General features: G+C 52.5%; 6 protein-coding genes and 1 non-coding gene across 7 annotated transcripts; 4 read left to right on the top strand and 3 right to left on the bottom strand.

Moving 5' to 3' along the window:
- Positions 1-71: 71 nt before the first annotated feature.
- Positions 72-188, top strand: PV08_02398. The gene has a single exon (XR_001622123.1). It is a non-coding gene; the product is annotated as a 5S ribosomal RNA (ribosomal RNA).
- A 514-nt stretch (positions 189-702) lies between these two features.
- On the bottom strand, positions 703-2,121 carry PV08_02397 (uncharacterized protein; the record flags this gene model as incomplete). Its single annotated transcript, XM_016376756.1, has 1 exon — positions 703-2,121. The coding sequence occupies one exon, from the start codon at positions 2,119-2,121 to the stop codon at positions 703-705; it is 1,419 nt and encodes a 472-aa protein (XP_016238326.1).
- A 1,610-nt stretch (positions 2,122-3,731) lies between these two features.
- Positions 3,732-5,518, bottom strand: PV08_02396 (uncharacterized protein; the record flags this gene model as incomplete). Its single annotated transcript, XM_016376755.1, has 3 exons — positions 3,732-4,661; positions 4,764-5,353; positions 5,431-5,518. The coding sequence occupies 3 exons, from the start codon at positions 5,516-5,518 to the stop codon at positions 3,732-3,734; spliced, it is 1,608 nt and encodes a 535-aa protein (XP_016238325.1).
- A 936-nt stretch (positions 5,519-6,454) lies between these two features.
- On the top strand, positions 6,455-7,029 carry PV08_02395 (uncharacterized protein; the record flags this gene model as incomplete). Its single annotated transcript, XM_016376754.1, has 2 exons — positions 6,455-6,706; positions 6,766-7,029. The coding sequence occupies 2 exons, from the start codon at positions 6,455-6,457 to the stop codon at positions 7,027-7,029; spliced, it is 516 nt and encodes a 171-aa protein (XP_016238324.1).
- Positions 7,030-8,058: 1,029 nt separating this feature from the next.
- PV08_02394 (uncharacterized protein) lies at positions 8,059-9,636 on the top strand (the record flags this gene model as incomplete). Its single annotated transcript, XM_016376753.1, has 1 exon — positions 8,059-9,636. One exon carries the CDS (start codon positions 8,059-8,061, stop codon positions 9,634-9,636), a length of 1,578 nt encoding a protein of 525 aa, XP_016238323.1.
- Positions 9,637-9,937: 301 nt separating this feature from the next.
- On the bottom strand, positions 9,938-11,299 carry PV08_02393 (uncharacterized protein; the record flags this gene model as incomplete). Its single annotated transcript, XM_016376752.1, has 1 exon — positions 9,938-11,299. The coding sequence occupies one exon, from the start codon at positions 11,297-11,299 to the stop codon at positions 9,938-9,940; it is 1,362 nt and encodes a 453-aa protein (XP_016238322.1).
- A 1,159-nt stretch (positions 11,300-12,458) lies between these two features.
- PV08_02392 (uncharacterized protein) lies at positions 12,459-16,232 on the top strand (the record flags this gene model as incomplete). Its single annotated transcript, XM_016376751.1, has 1 exon — positions 12,459-16,232. The coding sequence occupies one exon, from the start codon at positions 12,459-12,461 to the stop codon at positions 16,230-16,232; it is 3,774 nt and encodes a 1,257-aa protein (XP_016238321.1).
- Positions 16,233-16,280: the final 48 nt, after the last annotated feature.

Below are 16,280 nucleotides of genomic sequence, written 5' to 3'. Positions count from 1 at the left end.
ATATAGTACACACCGTGCGAAAGATTTGAATCTGTGGTACATATTTATCATTAGTACTTTTCCTTTCGCAATCGACCATAGGTTGTGTAATACAGGGCTTCCCGTCCGCTCAGCCATACTTAAGCCACAAGCCGATCAGTTAGTACTACCGTGGGTGACCAGGTGGGAATCCTGATTGTTGATTGTTTTTGCCTTTTTTTCTTGTTATTTTTTTTGTTTCGTACGAGAAACCTGTTCAGAGAGCCATTTACCCTTCGAGCATTCGACCACGACTGTTCCTGTGCGACCACTCGGAGCGGTGTGCATGCCTTCTGCCGGTGTTTTGATAACCCCCGATCTTGGGAGCGCCTATATCAACACGGCTAGTGAGGCTTTGGTACCCCTAATTATTCTTTTCGATGCCTAGTCCGTACCTTTATGACTACGTAGAGATGTCACGTTATTTGAAAGCTTCAGAGCTCTAAATAAACAACCAGCAGGGTGATGCTTGGGCTAGGGTTGCTGATGGTCAGGGTTTGACTTATTTTTCCGTGCCGCTCTCTCATTACTGAACGCACTCATTGTGCTTATTATGGATATGCTCCGGCCCAATAAAAACTGTCCTGGATGACACCCAACAACATTAATATTGTTCGATATCTGTATTCAAATTTGCTAGACCTTTTCTCCCAGTGTGCTAGATACTCGTCGATCTGACTCTGTCTAGATGGACAGATTGGCACAGCTGAAAGCCGGCGTCGTACTTCCAGAGTAATCCGCAATGATGGCCTTGACTGCAGCGTAAAGACCGGGGCCGAGCAAGAAGAGACCCACAACCATCACAAAAGCGTGGATCGCAGTCATGATCGACCTGAAGGGACCGGCAAACAGTTTGCCCTTGTACAACAGCCAATACGCGATGGCGAAGTAGATGAATCCGAAGAACGAGTCAAAGGCGGCACCCAACAGAGACAAAAAGTCACCCATGCTAGGGACGACCTCGGCAAAGATGAAGCCGAGAAACCAGATGCCGGCCATGACCAAGATCCATACACTCCATCCAATCACGGTGTTGCTGTGCGCGTGTCGTGACGTTCCCAAGATATGAGTATAGATGAATTTGGCCGTGACATTGGCGTAGATGACCCCGATCACGAGCGTCGGAACAATCACGAAGGCGAAGCTGCCCTTCCTGTACGTGAGAGGTCCGAGGGATCCAAACGCCGGTGCGGTCGAGTATTGACCCAAGTAGTGAAACCCGATCGCCGGAGGGCAGATGAAGAGGAAGGCAGAGATGGCTGTGAGGACGGCGAGAGACTTTGGGAAATCCTGTGGTCGTTCCATCTCAGCGATGAACGTCGGGAAGAGGATTTGTGGAACCCATAAGAATGTGATGTTGAGCACGGCATTGAGACAGTTGATCCAAGTCGTCCCGGACAGGGGAAATGCGTAAGTTCTCACAGGTCCGTCGGTGGGGTAGCTGCCGTTGTAGCCATACCCGGGGGCGTCCTCGATACCGGCAAAGATGAGGAAAAGAAGAATGGCGATGCCCATGCAGAAAGCCGAGAACATGGACATGAACGACACGTGGCGAAGAGTACGGGGCGCCGACATGACGACGCCCATCAGCGTGACGATGACAGAGAAGACCACGGTGCACTGCGAGTGGTCCGACAGGGTGTTGATGATTTTGGCGCCAGTGAGGATGTGGAAGCCGATCAGGATGATGTTGTTGGCAAGCAGCATGAAGCCACTGAAGGCATAGGCGGCTCGGGACTTGCCGAAGATGTAGTATCCAAAGTCACAGATGTTCATGATTTCAGGGTACTTCATGATGTACTTGTGCATGGTGATCGAAGTAATCCAGAAAAGGACTCCCGAGGCGACCATGGTGATGATGCCAGGAACCCAACCGAGGACGGACAGGGACCATGTTTGGGCCATGATGGCGAGGCAGACCTGATCGCCAGCGAGCAGCCAGGCGGCCTTTTGCCAGGACATGGTCCGCAGTTTGATTTCGTGAGCGTGATCTTCGACCACCAGCGCGTGAATGATATCGATCGAGCGTCTACGCCTGGGTTCGACAGCCGAGACATCGTCGCTGCCGTTCTTTTCTTCGTCCTTGTAATTCGGATCCGCCATGGTGGAGGGGGGATGATGACGGTTGGAAAGTGGAAGTGGATGGTGATCTGGCTGAGAGAGATCGACAGAAGCGAGGATCGATCTGACCAAACTGTCGGGGCAACCTCTAGTTATATAGCTGATTGAAGACTGCAGCTTGGACTTGTCCAAGGTAAGCTGCGTGCGATCTCTGCGCAAGCCTTGCACAAGCTTGCACAAGCCTGATCAAGCACCCATGGCAAGATGATGTGACAACGCTTACGGCTGGTGCTGAAAATCCCTGTATGGCGTGATAAGCCATAATATGTTGCAATACCTATCAGTGGAGCTTCGAGGGTCACCGTGAGTGGCTGATGCAACGTCTTCAGGCGACCCAGAGGTTTTTTAGGCGACGCGCCGGAAGATCGAGGCGTGAACCAGGCCAGAACGGGCCTCGAAGAGAGCTTCTTAGCTTCTTAGCAGTGCTCTCATAAGTACTTACTCTTGCGATTACGGTAGGCTCCGAACTGCCTCATGGGCCGAAGCGGATAGTCAAAATTGAAAAGCACAACTGGGCGAGTAGAACACATACGAGAGCGAGTATAAAACCCACACCCCTAATCGGTTGAGAGATAACCTAAAGTGTGTCCCGTTTACTGATTATCGAGGCGGATTTGTGATATTTCGGATTGAGGGGATTTTTTTGTTTTCGTCGTAGGCTCCGAAAGGCCAAGTCATAACAAATCTCATCGCATATCTTGCGATAGCATGGTCTTGTTCGTCGCTTGGCACGTCGCTTACGAGTTTCGCCATTTGTTTCCTTGATCTTGTTTGGCGACGGACCTGCTTTTCTCACGGGGAATGGAGTGGGAGGTCGAAAGCGTGGGGGGTTGTTCTCCCAGCCCGGCGTACGGCCGTCGGTGAACCTACCTTTCCAGAGAGAGCCTGGTATCGGGACATACTGACGGAGCACTAGACGGCCAATGATAGACATGTCGCTGCTGTGATGGTGGACGTCTGCCGGTAAGGAAAAGGCCGCAGGGCCCCAATCTCTGCCTGCAAAGTGCCATGAGGCAGTGGATGGTGCAAGAGTGCCAAGATTCGGCTAGCAAGTGACTTCTGCAGGCTGCTTACCTTTCAGTATGGAGCAGATATCGGTATACGATTCCCTGGTATTGATATCTCATAGGAACATGAAGTTCAATACACGTGGGTGGTGTTGCTCCGGTGCTTCCGCCAGACACGGTGGTCATGCGAAGGTTGACAATCAAACATTTTGACCAATGTCCAAGATTTTGCTAAGCTTGTCCGGTGGCGGCGAGATCGTTCCGGTTGATCGTTCCGGTCAGTGTCTAGCGCACCGGCTTAGGCGCACTGGCTTAGGCGCACTAAGTAAGAGTCTCGGACTCCCCGACCTCTCTCTGGTACAAGGACTCTAAAGCACAATCAGATCGGATATTCTTTCTTTACAATCTTGTGTAAGGAGTAAGAAGAAGTCGAAGGTGTGTGAACAGCCCTTGATCGGCTTTTCTCTCTGAATGGGAAGCTCAGTTTCACGTGATATAGTCGACTGACTGCTCCTCTTCCTTCCCGTCCAATTGGAAGCAGTGCAAATTTACATACGCCAGGACCGCTACTGTACAATCCTGTCTTCACATGATGCGCAATCCACAAAGTCGGTCTGTGGAGATTATCCTTAGAATGTGACGTGCCCACTCGCACTCTGTGTGAAACTCGTTGCCGCCTCGCCGATCCAGCGTCTCCAGGACCATCATTACTGGTGCAACGGCGATTACTGGACCTAGACCGAGCATGTCTCGTTGTAGACAGTATTCGACGGATTGTAGAACATTCCGAGCAGGCGTCCTCACGTCGACTGTCGCGTGACTCCCATGTTCCCGACCTACGAGTACGTCCAGATCCCGCCGCGGTGGGTCAGGGGTAGTAATAGTAATAGTAGTAGTAGCAGTAGTCCTTCTTGAGCGTTCCACAATATCATCATCTCTTTCCAGGTCGAAAGACGTGCGCCGTTGCCGATGTCGATGTGGATGCCGATCTGGATTTGGATTTGGATCTTGTATTTGATTGCCCTCAGCACCACCACGGACATCAACAACAACGCCCGCTCCTCCTCCTCTACTCACACTCCGAAGCATGTCGCCGAGGGAAGATATTCCGGACCTAAGCATCGTCAATGTTGCCCAGTAAAACATCAAGATCTTCGCAGTTGTCAGGTCTGAAAACTCGTAGCATACGGACGATGCATCAGGAATCTTCAACCTAGACAACATGGGCCAATAGAACGGTCTCGTCTTGCCGTTGGAAAAGCCCTTGAAAAATTCGTCCATTCTCCTCTCTAGCTCGAGACATTGGCGAAGGACACGACGCGCGGTCGGTACGAGGTCGCCTACTTGTGACATGTTCTGCTGAAAGGTTTGAACCTGTCGAAAAATCGCTGGCGCCGACCCGAGTAGATCCATAACTCGATCAAGCCAGAGCTTAGGAGACCCTGACCAAGGAATAGAGAGCCAGTCGCGTTCAAGTAGGAAAGTATCGTGGGGCGGCTGCAGAGCGGCCAGAAGCTGTGTCCGTGTCCGTGAGTCACAATCGTCGAACACTACCACATAAAAGAACAAGAAACCATATATATATAGGGGGGAGGGGAAGGGGGCCACATCACTTACCCCTTCTATTCGGTACGTACGGAATATCGCATGGCCTGTTCCTGATGAATGTGCTTCGGGACCTCGGAATTTGATCAATCGCCCACAGCCTTGGTGGTGATAGATGTATGCCACTCGGGACGACGGTTCTGGACCTTCAACAATTTCGTAACTTGCCAAGAGCATACCAGCAGCAAGTACTCCGTCCTGCGCTGCCAATTCTGGCCTCGTGAGTGCCATTCGAAGTCCTCTTAAGCCATGGACGTAGTATCTGGTCGATGAAGAGACCATGGAAGAGTCTCCTGCTTTCCTGCCAAGCGCAGCCAGGCCTACTGCCAAAACCGCGTACTCGAGGCATACAGGCCAATTTTCGATGTGATAAAATAGTCTCAGCCATGGCAGATCGTGGGGTTGGAGAAAGTCGAAAGGAACCGTCGCATTGATATACGTCGCCAGTATCTGACGCCGATACACCGTGGCAGGTGACATTTGCACGGTGTTGAGAACTCGTTCTTCGTGGGTGGCGGCGGGCGACCGAGAAGATTCATAATGGAGTCTCTGATCATTCCGTACAACACCGTAGAACACATCATTGTCGATAGAGAGACGCTCTGATGTTGTTAGCGTTGTATCGGCGAGGCGGTGCCCTGCTGCTGCGTATGCAACGAAAACCACCTCTCGGTCGTACCCGAGGCACAGCCGCCGTGACTTTGAACATTGGCCGCAGACGGGTTTCTGACGATCACACTGTCGACATTGCACCATATGTCAGTCATCATCTGCAGCTTCGTACGTAAAAGTCGACAACGGCCCAGGGCTGGGCGACATACCGCAATCTTTCTCTTTCTACAAGTACGACATCCTTGCGAGCGTCCTGCGACATTGACCATGAAGTGCAATTACCTTTGAAAGTGGCGCGGCGGAATAGAGTTCTATTCAATGCCAGGCAGCAGAGAATTAAGAGGAGAGGAAGAAATCGTTTCAGAGTCGATATGGTAAGTATTAAGCTTGGGCCCGCCATTGGAGTTCGGCACTAAGCCAGATCCGGGGGCAATGGGCGAAGCGCTAAGCCACTTGTGGACAAATACTTCGTGCTTGTACATAATACTCCAAGAAGTCCAGGGATCAAAAGGTATATAAAGTCGCTCCTCTGAGCTCGTTTTTGTAGGGATGGCCATTGCAATATACATTGTGAAACAAAGCACTTCCTTAATTTACTGCTCTTTGACAAGACTCAGCATGGGCTCGAGATTTCAGCGCTTCGGCATTGCCCAGGCCGTCTTGTACGGCCTGATCATCTTTTTTCCAGGCTTCCTCTTGTTGAGAAACCGAGGGAAATTGAGAGCTGCATGGATTCTTCTCTCATCATTCTGCTCCAGTAAGTACAGGACCAATCGGTTGAATCAGCCAGATCTGGCTTCGAAGTAAGGGAGTGAAAGCTAATTGTTTAACCTAACTCTACTCTACTCTGCAGTCAGGCTATCTATGAGCATCTTAGAGATTCTATACGACAATTCTGATTCCAAAACGGGTCTACTGGTGGGAATCTCGGTGTTGTCAGCACTCGGATTGGGACCGCTATTGATTGCAATAACTTTCATACTGTGGCATATGTACGTACGGCCTGACCTGATCGAACCTCTCCGGGTAGTCTAGTCCATCACCCACTCGCAGAGAACGATAGACTGACGATTGGTGAATCTCTCGCTAGGATGTCCGAGTTGGTATCGTACCATTCACCCTGGAGTCGGTTGTTTCTGGCTGCTCGGCTCCTATTGGTTGTCGAAGTTGTCCTCCTCTGTGCTGGCGGAATCGTGAAAGGTTCCAGTACAGCCCACGCCAAAGTGGGAGAAGACCTGATTAAAGCGGGTTACGTGGTACTTGCTTGCAGTCTATCAACTCTTGTCTTCTTGGGATACATTGTATGGCGAGAGGGGCCCGCCCGAATGGTGGGAGGAAGAAAGGTGCGATGAACTGCGTGTTTAACGGATCGACCGGTCTCTGACTCTGTTGTATCTTATAGTACATGGTGGCGGTGACCATTGCAACTCCCCTCTTGACGATTCGTCTGGTCTACGGTTTCCTAGCCGTCTTTAACCCTACCTCGTCCACGTGGGCCGGCGTCGAAGGCAGCCTTGCCGCCTACACTCTCATGTCGCTCTTACCCGAATACATCTCAGCTGTTCTGCTGATTGGGGCGGGGCGGCTTGCCTTACGGGATGTCAGGGCCGAAAAAAGATCGGGTCGATCTGTGCGTCTCCATGAGAGGGCGCCTGCCGGACCTTAAAGGATCCACTGATGCAGGAGCTTACTCTTCTCGTTGTCAGAGGACGATCCTTTCGCAGGCAATGAAAGGAATGCGCGGAGATGTATTGTAGGTCAATGTTTGAAGGACGACAAACGATTCCTGATAGCTGAGGCAATTGCAGGTTATTCCTTGTTGGCATTACATCTGGGTCGACTACGCATCTCACACGACTCGGAATGAGCACTCCGAGAGATCCCCTCGGATCCTAATCTCTGGCATGGTGCGAGCAGAGATCAATCTGAAGCTGCTGACCGAGATTTACCGCTTTGAGTTTGAAATATCAGAGAATAATCTCAAGCAACTAGAAGCAAAGGAGCGATCTGCCGCTATATGTACATAACAGCATTCAAGCCAACGTAGCAGCCGGAAACAAGTATTACCGAACCCGCCGCTAGAAGCACACCTCGATTCACCCATATAACTAAATTAAAGCGATGTGCTACAGAATCCGCTTTCGACGATTCGGGCGATTCACAATCAAAACATTTTAACGAATGTCAAGATTTTGCTAAGCTTTTCCAGTGGCGGCGACACCATTCCAGTTACAGTCTAGCGCACCGACTTAGGCGCACTAAGGAAGAGTCTTGGGCTCCCCCGACATCTCTCTAGGCCTCGAATTGACGTTTCCAAGCGCCACCTCGACCCAGTTCTTCCTCGGATACCACCTCAAAATTGCATGCCGGTGACACTCTTCTCTTGAAGACTACTGAGGTCGGGGCCACTTGAGATGGGTCGACACGTTGTAACTGGAGGGGCCGCCGGGTCGAGAAGCCCTGATATGTGCGTTCAGTGCTCCATCAAGGGCCGCCAACCAAGGGATGCCATCTCCCATTAGAGAAGTTCTCCATTCACAGTCGAAAGAATTACGTGTACCGTTGCACTGGGTCTTCAGTCTCACGCGACAGCAACTCTCTTATCTTCGATGCTCCCTCGCCGAGTGCTTTCAGACCTTCTCACGGCTCTCGACGCCGCACCTCACCTACGTACCACTCGTAGCTCGTCTTCAAGATGGCTATCGACGAGGAAAAGGGCCAATTCCATGCTGCACCGCCCAAAAGTTCTGACGAGACGAGCGATGAATTCGCCGCCGAGTCCCCCGCGCCGGCGGAATTCTACGACAACACCGTCGTGCACCAGGACCGTGGCATCTTGGCTAGGCTTCGACAGCTCGAAGCTCGCATGGACGCAAAACTTGGCATTGAATCTGAAGCCATAGTCCGCAAGAGGCCCGAGGACAAGAGACCTGTCCCGTGGCACGAAGAGCTCACCATGGCCCTCCTCTGGGCCAGCGGGACCATGAACACGTCGTGCTTCGCAACGGGGTTCCTCGGCTGGGAATTCGGCCTGAGTCTGAAACAGTCTCTCTTGATCACCATCTTTGCCTCGATCCTCGGCGGTGCCGTCACTGGCTACTGCGCGACGTTTGGCGCAGCGACCGGCCTCCGCCAGATCTCAGTGAGCCGCTACAGCTTCGGATGGTGGCCGAACAAGCTCGTGGCGGCACTCAACGCGATCCAACAGCTTGGCTGGGCCGCCGTGGCATGCATCACGGGAGGCCTCGCCCTGACGGCCGTCGCCGACGGACACGTCTCGCTGGTGGTGGGGATCGTCATCATCGCTATCGTGTCGCTGGTCATCTCGTTTCTCGGGCTGAACGCGATCCTCGTCTATGAGCGCTACGCATGGCTGATCTACTTTGTCATCTTCATGATAATCTTCGGCGAGACGGGTCGGTACGCGGACAACACGACCCCATCGTCCTTGAAGGGCGCCACACTCTCCGGTACCGTCTTGTCGCTGCTCGCCATCGTCTACGGCTCCAGCTCGTCGTGGTGCACCATGGCGAGCGACTACTACGTGCACTACCCGGCCAAGGTGTCGCGGGTCAAGGTGTTCTTGATGACGACGTTTGGCATCGCCATCCCGACCTCCATAGGGATGATGGCCGGCTGTGTGGTGGCCAGCGCGCTGAACAACAAACCGCACTGGGCCGACGCGTACGGCAACCAAGGCCTCGGTTTCTTGATCCAGGACATGCTGTATCCTCGCGGCTTTGCAAAGTTCCTGCTCACCCTGCTCGTCTTGTCGGGCATCAACACCAACGTCATCAGCATCTACAGCGCCGCCATCTCGTGGCAACAGTTCTCGCGCCCCTTCGCGCGCCTCCCGCGCTTCGTCTGGACGTTTGTGTGTTTCGCCGCAATCATTGCCCTGGCCTTGGGCGGCCGGAAGAAGCTGAATACCTACCTGAGCGACTTCCTCAGTCTCTTGGGGTACTGGTGCACCAGTTACTTTGTCATCTTGCTGGAGGAGCATGTCATTTTCCGCAAGGGCGATTTTGCCAATTACGACCTCGAAGGGTGGAACGATCCCAGACGGCTTCCGCATGGGATCGCCGCCGCGGTCGCTTTCTGTCTGGGAGTTGTCGCCTGGTGCATGGGTATGAGCGAGACGTGGTTCGTTGGACCCCTGGCCAAGATCATTGGGGATTACGGCGGTGATGTCGCGAATGAATTCACCTTGGTCGTCACCGCGCTGAGCTATGCGCCTGCTCGCTATGCCGAGTTGAAGTACTTTGGAAAATGAGTGGTTGAGAAAAATCAAATGCCGACTTATCCGCCGTCAACATCCGCTATTCGTGCTCTGGTACTTGCGGAGGGTAGCACATGTTTTGTCACGGATTAAATCTACATGATTGAAAGGTGAAAACAAAGTCTTCGCGTAAGTAGGCTATATTTCACCGCTGCGAGGGATGTTCAGGATTGCAACTACGTATTGTGATGAGATAGTAAATTCAGCTCCGTCAAACTTTTCACTATCGTTTCATGAATTACTGCCCTCGGAACCACCATGATGATCATATCACCCTGGCTGTACTTTTAACCTCTCACGCAGTTCCATATTTGGTGAGTTGAGGTGCTCCAGGGGACGGCGGGAAGCTGAACTTGGTCTGAACAAACACCTTCTGCATACCCTTTTCACGGGCATCATACCGCTTATACACTTCCTCCAACTCGGCAAGGTCGACACGGTGACTCACCATGTGAAGAGGCTCGATTGTCCCATCTTGAATCTTCTTCAGCAGGTCTTCCCAGTAGCGGTGGACGGGAGCTTGGCCGTTGCCGATCAGGCGGATGCCTCGCTCCATCAAGGACCCGATGTTGAAGTGGTTCGTGAATCCAACATACACTCCCGTGATGCCGCAGCGACCAAAGTTCTTGACACTGGTAATCATCTCATTCACGATCTCAGACGTGTCGGTCTCCATACCAAGGAGGATTTCGAAATAGTGAGCCCAGCCCTTGGCATATTCGCCTGCCACACACTCCAACGCCACATCAGGGCCGCCGTGTTCCATCTTTTTCAATGTAGACACAATGGTTTCGCCCTTGGGTAGCTTGGTGAAGTCGATCGTTTCTACCTTTGGTACCTTGGACTTGACATATTCAAGACGCCATGCTCCGGCGCCTCCATCGATGAGGATGACGCGCCTCGCACCATTGATAAAGGACATTTCGGCGCACATTTGACCGATTGGGCCCGCACCCCAAATCGCGACGACATCTCCATCCTTGACACCGGTATCGACGACGCAATTCCAGGATGTGCTGAGCACGTCGGAGAGGTACAGGCCTTTCTCGTCCGGAACATCGTCGGGCAGTTTCAGGAGGTTGACGTCGCCATATGCAACTCGCACATACTCTGCTTGTCCACCGGCATAGCCGCCCGTAAAATGGGAGTATCCAAGAAAACCAGCGGTGCGACCGCCGTACATGATGTTCTCGATTGTGTTGTCGTTCGTCTTTTCACACATACTGCTGAGCTTCTGCTGGCAATACATGCAGCTGCCGCAGGCAATTTGGAAACTGCACACCACACGGTCGCCGGGCTTGACTTTCTTGATGCCAGGACCAACGCTGTCTACCACGCCGCAGAATTCGTGACCTAGGATGTCCCCCTTTTGCATCTCGATGATTGCGCCATGGAGCAGATGCAGATCTGATCCGCAAACAGTCGAGCCGGTAACTTTGACAATGACATCAGTGTTTTCGATTTTGGCGGGTTTGAACGTCTCGACTACTTTAACATCGTATTTGCCATTCCAAACGAGCGCCTTCATCTTCTCGCCAGAGGGATCGGCATATTTGGAGGGATCTTTCGCCGGATTGCTCAGATTTTGTTCTGTCGTGGCCTCACCGCCATGGCCAATGATCTTCTCCACTACAGCTGCTGCTTGGGAAAGAGCCATTGTGAAGTTGGAGGTTTAGAGCGAGGGCTATGAGGTTATGATGCTTTGATGCTAGAAAGGTTGTTTCGATTTCAAGGACCGAGGGGAGGGATAATTCGCGAGGACAACGGAATGGAAGTTTCTCCTGCCTGAATATATGCCCACCTTTGTTTTCCTTGCGGATTCCATCTCCCGAACGGCACTCCCTGCGAGACTAGCACTTGAGGTTACGACCGATTCATCATGACATCATGTGAAAAAGAGGCGATGGAAGTGCGCCATGACGGACATTCGTCGTCGTGCATCTCGCGTATCATGTCGTGAGGTCACATCTTTGGAGATTAATTCCGGCCTCTGAAAGGCTTCAAGTGTCATTATTGCAGAAGATGCGGCAGAGAATTTCAACATCCTTGGAGTTTAGCATTTGAGCTGTATGTGGTTAGTCTGTGCTTCGTCGTGCATTGAGAAGGCATCCAAAGGAGCGGCTGTCCCTACGAGTCCTCGTGAACTCGTAAACCAAGCCGTAGCGACATCGAGGCGGATAAGCCCTTGGTTGTTCACTTGAAACGGTGTGAATAAGATAAGGGAACAGATACAACTTCCTTCATTGTGATGTTGTGGTGTTTAAAGCCAACCGAGGCACAAGATATACTAATACGAATGCGAATACGAATGCGAATACGAATGCACGTGACCTAGCCTTGTTTAGCTCAGCCTTGTGCCGACCCGCCCCAAATGTTTCAGGCTTGCGACGCCTCGCTCTCCGCATCAACAAAGCCCACCGCAGTTTGATCGAGCATACGTAGACTCCCGCACCCATTTAATACCTCGATATTCTTACCAGGACGATCTTGACAACTACATCATTCAGCCAACCCTACCTTCTTCGCTTCACAGTACACCCGGAAGCTATCCGCCCCGTTTGTCCCTTCTGTCCCTTTCCTTCACCGTCAGATATCGACCCTAGATCTCGCCGCAGTCATCAAGAAGCAAATACCCGGTCAACCCGCGACACTACCGTTGTACACATCATCCATCGTCAGAGAAAAAAAGACACAGCCCGCCGAACGACTCGCTCCAGCCATGTCGTGTTCGCAGTGATACCAAGTATTCGATGGTGCCTGGAAGCCTGCTGCTTGATGCTGCCACTCCCCACCTTGAGAGACTATGACCGACAACCATGGCCGAACCAACATACAAAGGCACAGATGCCGCCCCTATAAAGCCGGTATCATCACTACGGTCGCATTTTGAGGGCCTCAAGGTCAACCTAGCTCCACATGATGACCGGGGCAGTACCCCTTCCTCTCCGCAGCCGTTGCGGCCGGTCGATGGGCAGTCACCAGTCCCAATGATTAGGAAATCCTTTGACATGGTGCGGCCAACGTCGCCATGGGCGACTGGAGCAAACATCGACCGTCAAGGCTCGGCCACTCCTTCCAGAGGAGATGAGTCTCCCCCCAGGCCTGTCTATAAACGGCCCATGTCAATGTTGGTCCAGTCTTCTCCCCAGCTCACACCGTCTGTTAAAGTCGACTCTCCCCGATCACCCCCTCGCACCTTCTTCGAGAGAAGCGTTTCACGGTCTCCGGAGCGAGTTGACAACACGCCCTTTGGCAAAGTTCGGGAACTCATATCCCAGCACTCGAGCCGAAATTCTTCTCGGCCTCCTTCACCTCGAGCATCGAGTCCTGAGCATCAGGAAGTTTTGAATGCCGGTAGCAGGGAGCAAAAGGGGGCTGACAGACCATTGTCGAAGTCTCCAGGCAGGGCACCGCCGGTGAACAGAGCCGATAAACCCAAAGTGCCGGCCAAGCCAAACATCATACCAGTCCCAGTCGAACCACCTCCCGGAAATGCATTGAACCCCGAGGCGCGTAAGCCGTCCTTCGAGGCACGTGTATCACCATTCAGCACACCTCCCAGCAGTGATGAAAGCTCCCCTTCAAGGACTCCTGACCTGAATATTCCCACCGCAGCCTTTAGACCTGTGGCCGCCGCATCTACGGCGGGTAGGAACGCAGGTCCGCCGCTCCCTGAACCCGTCGAGCGACCTAGGGATGCACGAATCATGGGGTTTGCTTCGAAAACACCAGCCGCTGATAGGAAGGATCCTCGGACTCTTGGATTTGGATATTCAGAATCACAATCGCATCCTGTCCAGGCACCCACTGGCTTGCCTTCTCGAGCAAATACAGTCTCGGAAAAACCTTCACGAGACCCACGGGACTTTGGCTTCGTTGCGAAGCCAGCCCCCCGACATGTGTCTGAAACAATAAGAGCTAGCCCTTCTCCTCCAGTTCACTCCCTGCCACCTGTCCGCGCTCCGCCTTCAAGGGATGCTAGGCAATTTGGATTCTCTAGTCGCCCTCAATCTGAAGTCGACACCATTGAGGAAGAGCAACGGCCAGGACTTCCCCCTAGGCGAAATATTGAACCTCCTCCTCGGCCATCAAATGAGTCCAAAAACCCACCAAGATCGACAGCTACTCCGAGTCAGACAACGACACCAGATAGATTTAAGAAACCATTTCCAACACAGCAACTGTCGAGAGCTCCCACAGCTCCAGTAGACATGCGCTTTCCGCCTCCTCCGAAACGTGGCAGCGTTGATAGCGTTGAACCTTCTATTTCAGCTTCGCCATTAAGATCGCAGATGCTTAATGGGACGTCTCCTAGCCGACCCGGCGGACGGGTTTATGGCAGTGACTCAGATGAAGCGGAAGGACATGTCGAAGAACCTTTAACCATCAGATCAGAATATCCTGATGCCACTCACACCAACCGTCGACCTCCCTACTGTAAAGGAGCAGTGTGGGAAATCGCCACGAAGTCTGATGCGCGAACAATGGAGGTCTGTGGCCAACACCTTTGCACGACTGGTTACACAACTCGTGTCTTTGACATGACTTCTGGGGAACAGATAATGAGCATTAGTCATGGCGAGACGGTCAAGGTAACTGCGCTCGCATTTAAGCCCGCCACGGACTTGTCTGGTGAGGGAGCCAAAATATGGTTGGGAACGATTACGGGGGAATTGATGGAGGTGGAAATCGCCACTTATACCATCAAAATCACCAACTCCGACCATAACCGTCGAGAAATTGTTCGCATTCTACGAAGTCGGGGAGACTTGTGGACTCTTGACGACGATGGCAAGCTCTTCGTTTGGAAAGCAGATGAGACAGGTATCCCGAATATGAAGTACAGCCATATATCTCATAAGGTTCAGAAGGGCCATACATTTTCTATGGCTATTGATGGTTTGCTATGGCTTGCCACGGGCAAAGAAATTCGCGTCTACGAGCCTGGGGATGAAATGACATTTACTGCATTGACAAAGCCTCTGTCACAACATGGCACAGGAGATGTAACTTGCGGAACTCATTCAACAGAGGCTGGTGGTAGAGCATATTTTGGTCACAACGATGGACGAGTGACCATTTACTCTACCAGAGACTTTTCGTTTATTGGAAATGTCAAAGCCAGTGACTACAAGATCAATAGCATGTCCTTTGTGGGAGACAAGCTGTGGGCGGCGTTCAAGACTGGCATGGTCTATGTATACGATACTTCGACGTCACCTTGGAAGGTGAACAAGGACTGGCGAGCGCACAACGGCCCCGCACATGAGCTTCTGCTCGATCCACGTAGCGTATGGACTCTACAACGACTTCAAGTCGTCACAATCGGTCACGACAACTTTGTCCGACTTTGGGACGCTGCGCTCGAAGAAGACTGGATAGAGTCCGAGATGCAAAAGCGCGACGTCGAATACTGCACCTTCCGAGAAATTCGAGCTGCGGTGGTGACATGGAATGTGGGTGCCTCCTCTCCATACTACCTGAAGAAAGATTTCATCGCGGATGCCATACATGCAGAGGACCCACCTGAGATTCTAGTATTTGGCTTTCAAGAAGTGGTAGACTTGGAAGATCGTGCTGTGACAGCCAAAAGCATTCTAGGCTTTGGAAAGAAGAAGGATACTGTCAAGAACGAACAGTATCAGAGTCGCGTCTACCGCGAATGGCGTGACCACCTGACCTCTGCCATTAGTCGGTATACCGGCGCACATTACGCTTACTCAGAACTGCACACCTCGAGCTTGATTGGGCTGTTCCAATGCGTCTTCATCCGGCAAGAGGAACGTAAGAACGTTCGAAACCTGCAAGCTGCCAGCGTCAAGCTCGGCTTGAAAGGTCGTTACGGCAACAAAGGAGCATTAATCACACGCTTCACGATGGACGATAGCTCTGTATGCTTCATCAACTGCCATCTTGCGGCCGGCCAGACTCACACTTCGCATCGCAACAATGACGTGGCGACAATTCTCGAGGCCGAGGCGCTGGATCCCGAAGCGGATCCCGATTGCCGCAGCTCCTTGTACGTTGGCGGTGGTGACGGCAGTCAGATCCTCGACCACGAGATCTGCATCCTCAATGGGGATTTGAACTACCGCATCGACACGATCCCCCGCGATACGGTAATCAGCATGGTCAAACGCAACGAACTCGCCAAACTTCTCGAACGGGATCAAATCATGGTGTCGCGCCGTCGCGTGTCTGGGTTCAGATTGTCACAATTCACAGAGCTCCCCATCACGTTTGCACCGACGTACAAATACGACGTGGGGACCGACAACTACGACACGTCGGAGAAGAAGCGCGCTCCCGCGTGGTGCGATCGACTCCTGTACCGCGGCCCCGGGCGGGTGAAGCAGATCGAGTACCGTCGCCATGAGGTGCATGCGAGCGACCACCGACCTGTCAGCGGGGTGTTCAAGTTGCGACTCAAGACGATCGACGCGCGCAAACGGGCGAGGGTCAAGGAGGACTGTTTGAACAAGTTTGTCGATATCCGGCGTCGCATGGCCGAGAAGGAGAGTATCGAGTACCTCGTTTCGACCCTGGGGGTGGCCGAGGCCGAGGCAAAGAGGTTAATTACTGCGAAATAGGTAGTCGCATGAATATTCCCTAGGTAGCTGAGGTAGATAGGTACCTCC

This window comes from Exophiala spinifera (genome assembly GCF_000836115.1).
Source record: "Exophiala spinifera strain CBS 89968 unplaced genomic scaffold supercont1.2, whole genome shotgun sequence".
Lineage (NCBI taxonomy): Eukaryota > Fungi > Ascomycota > Eurotiomycetes > Chaetothyriales > Herpotrichiellaceae > Exophiala > Exophiala spinifera.
Note: the sequence above shows the minus strand (reverse complement) of the source record. Positions and strands in the feature narration are given on the sequence as shown.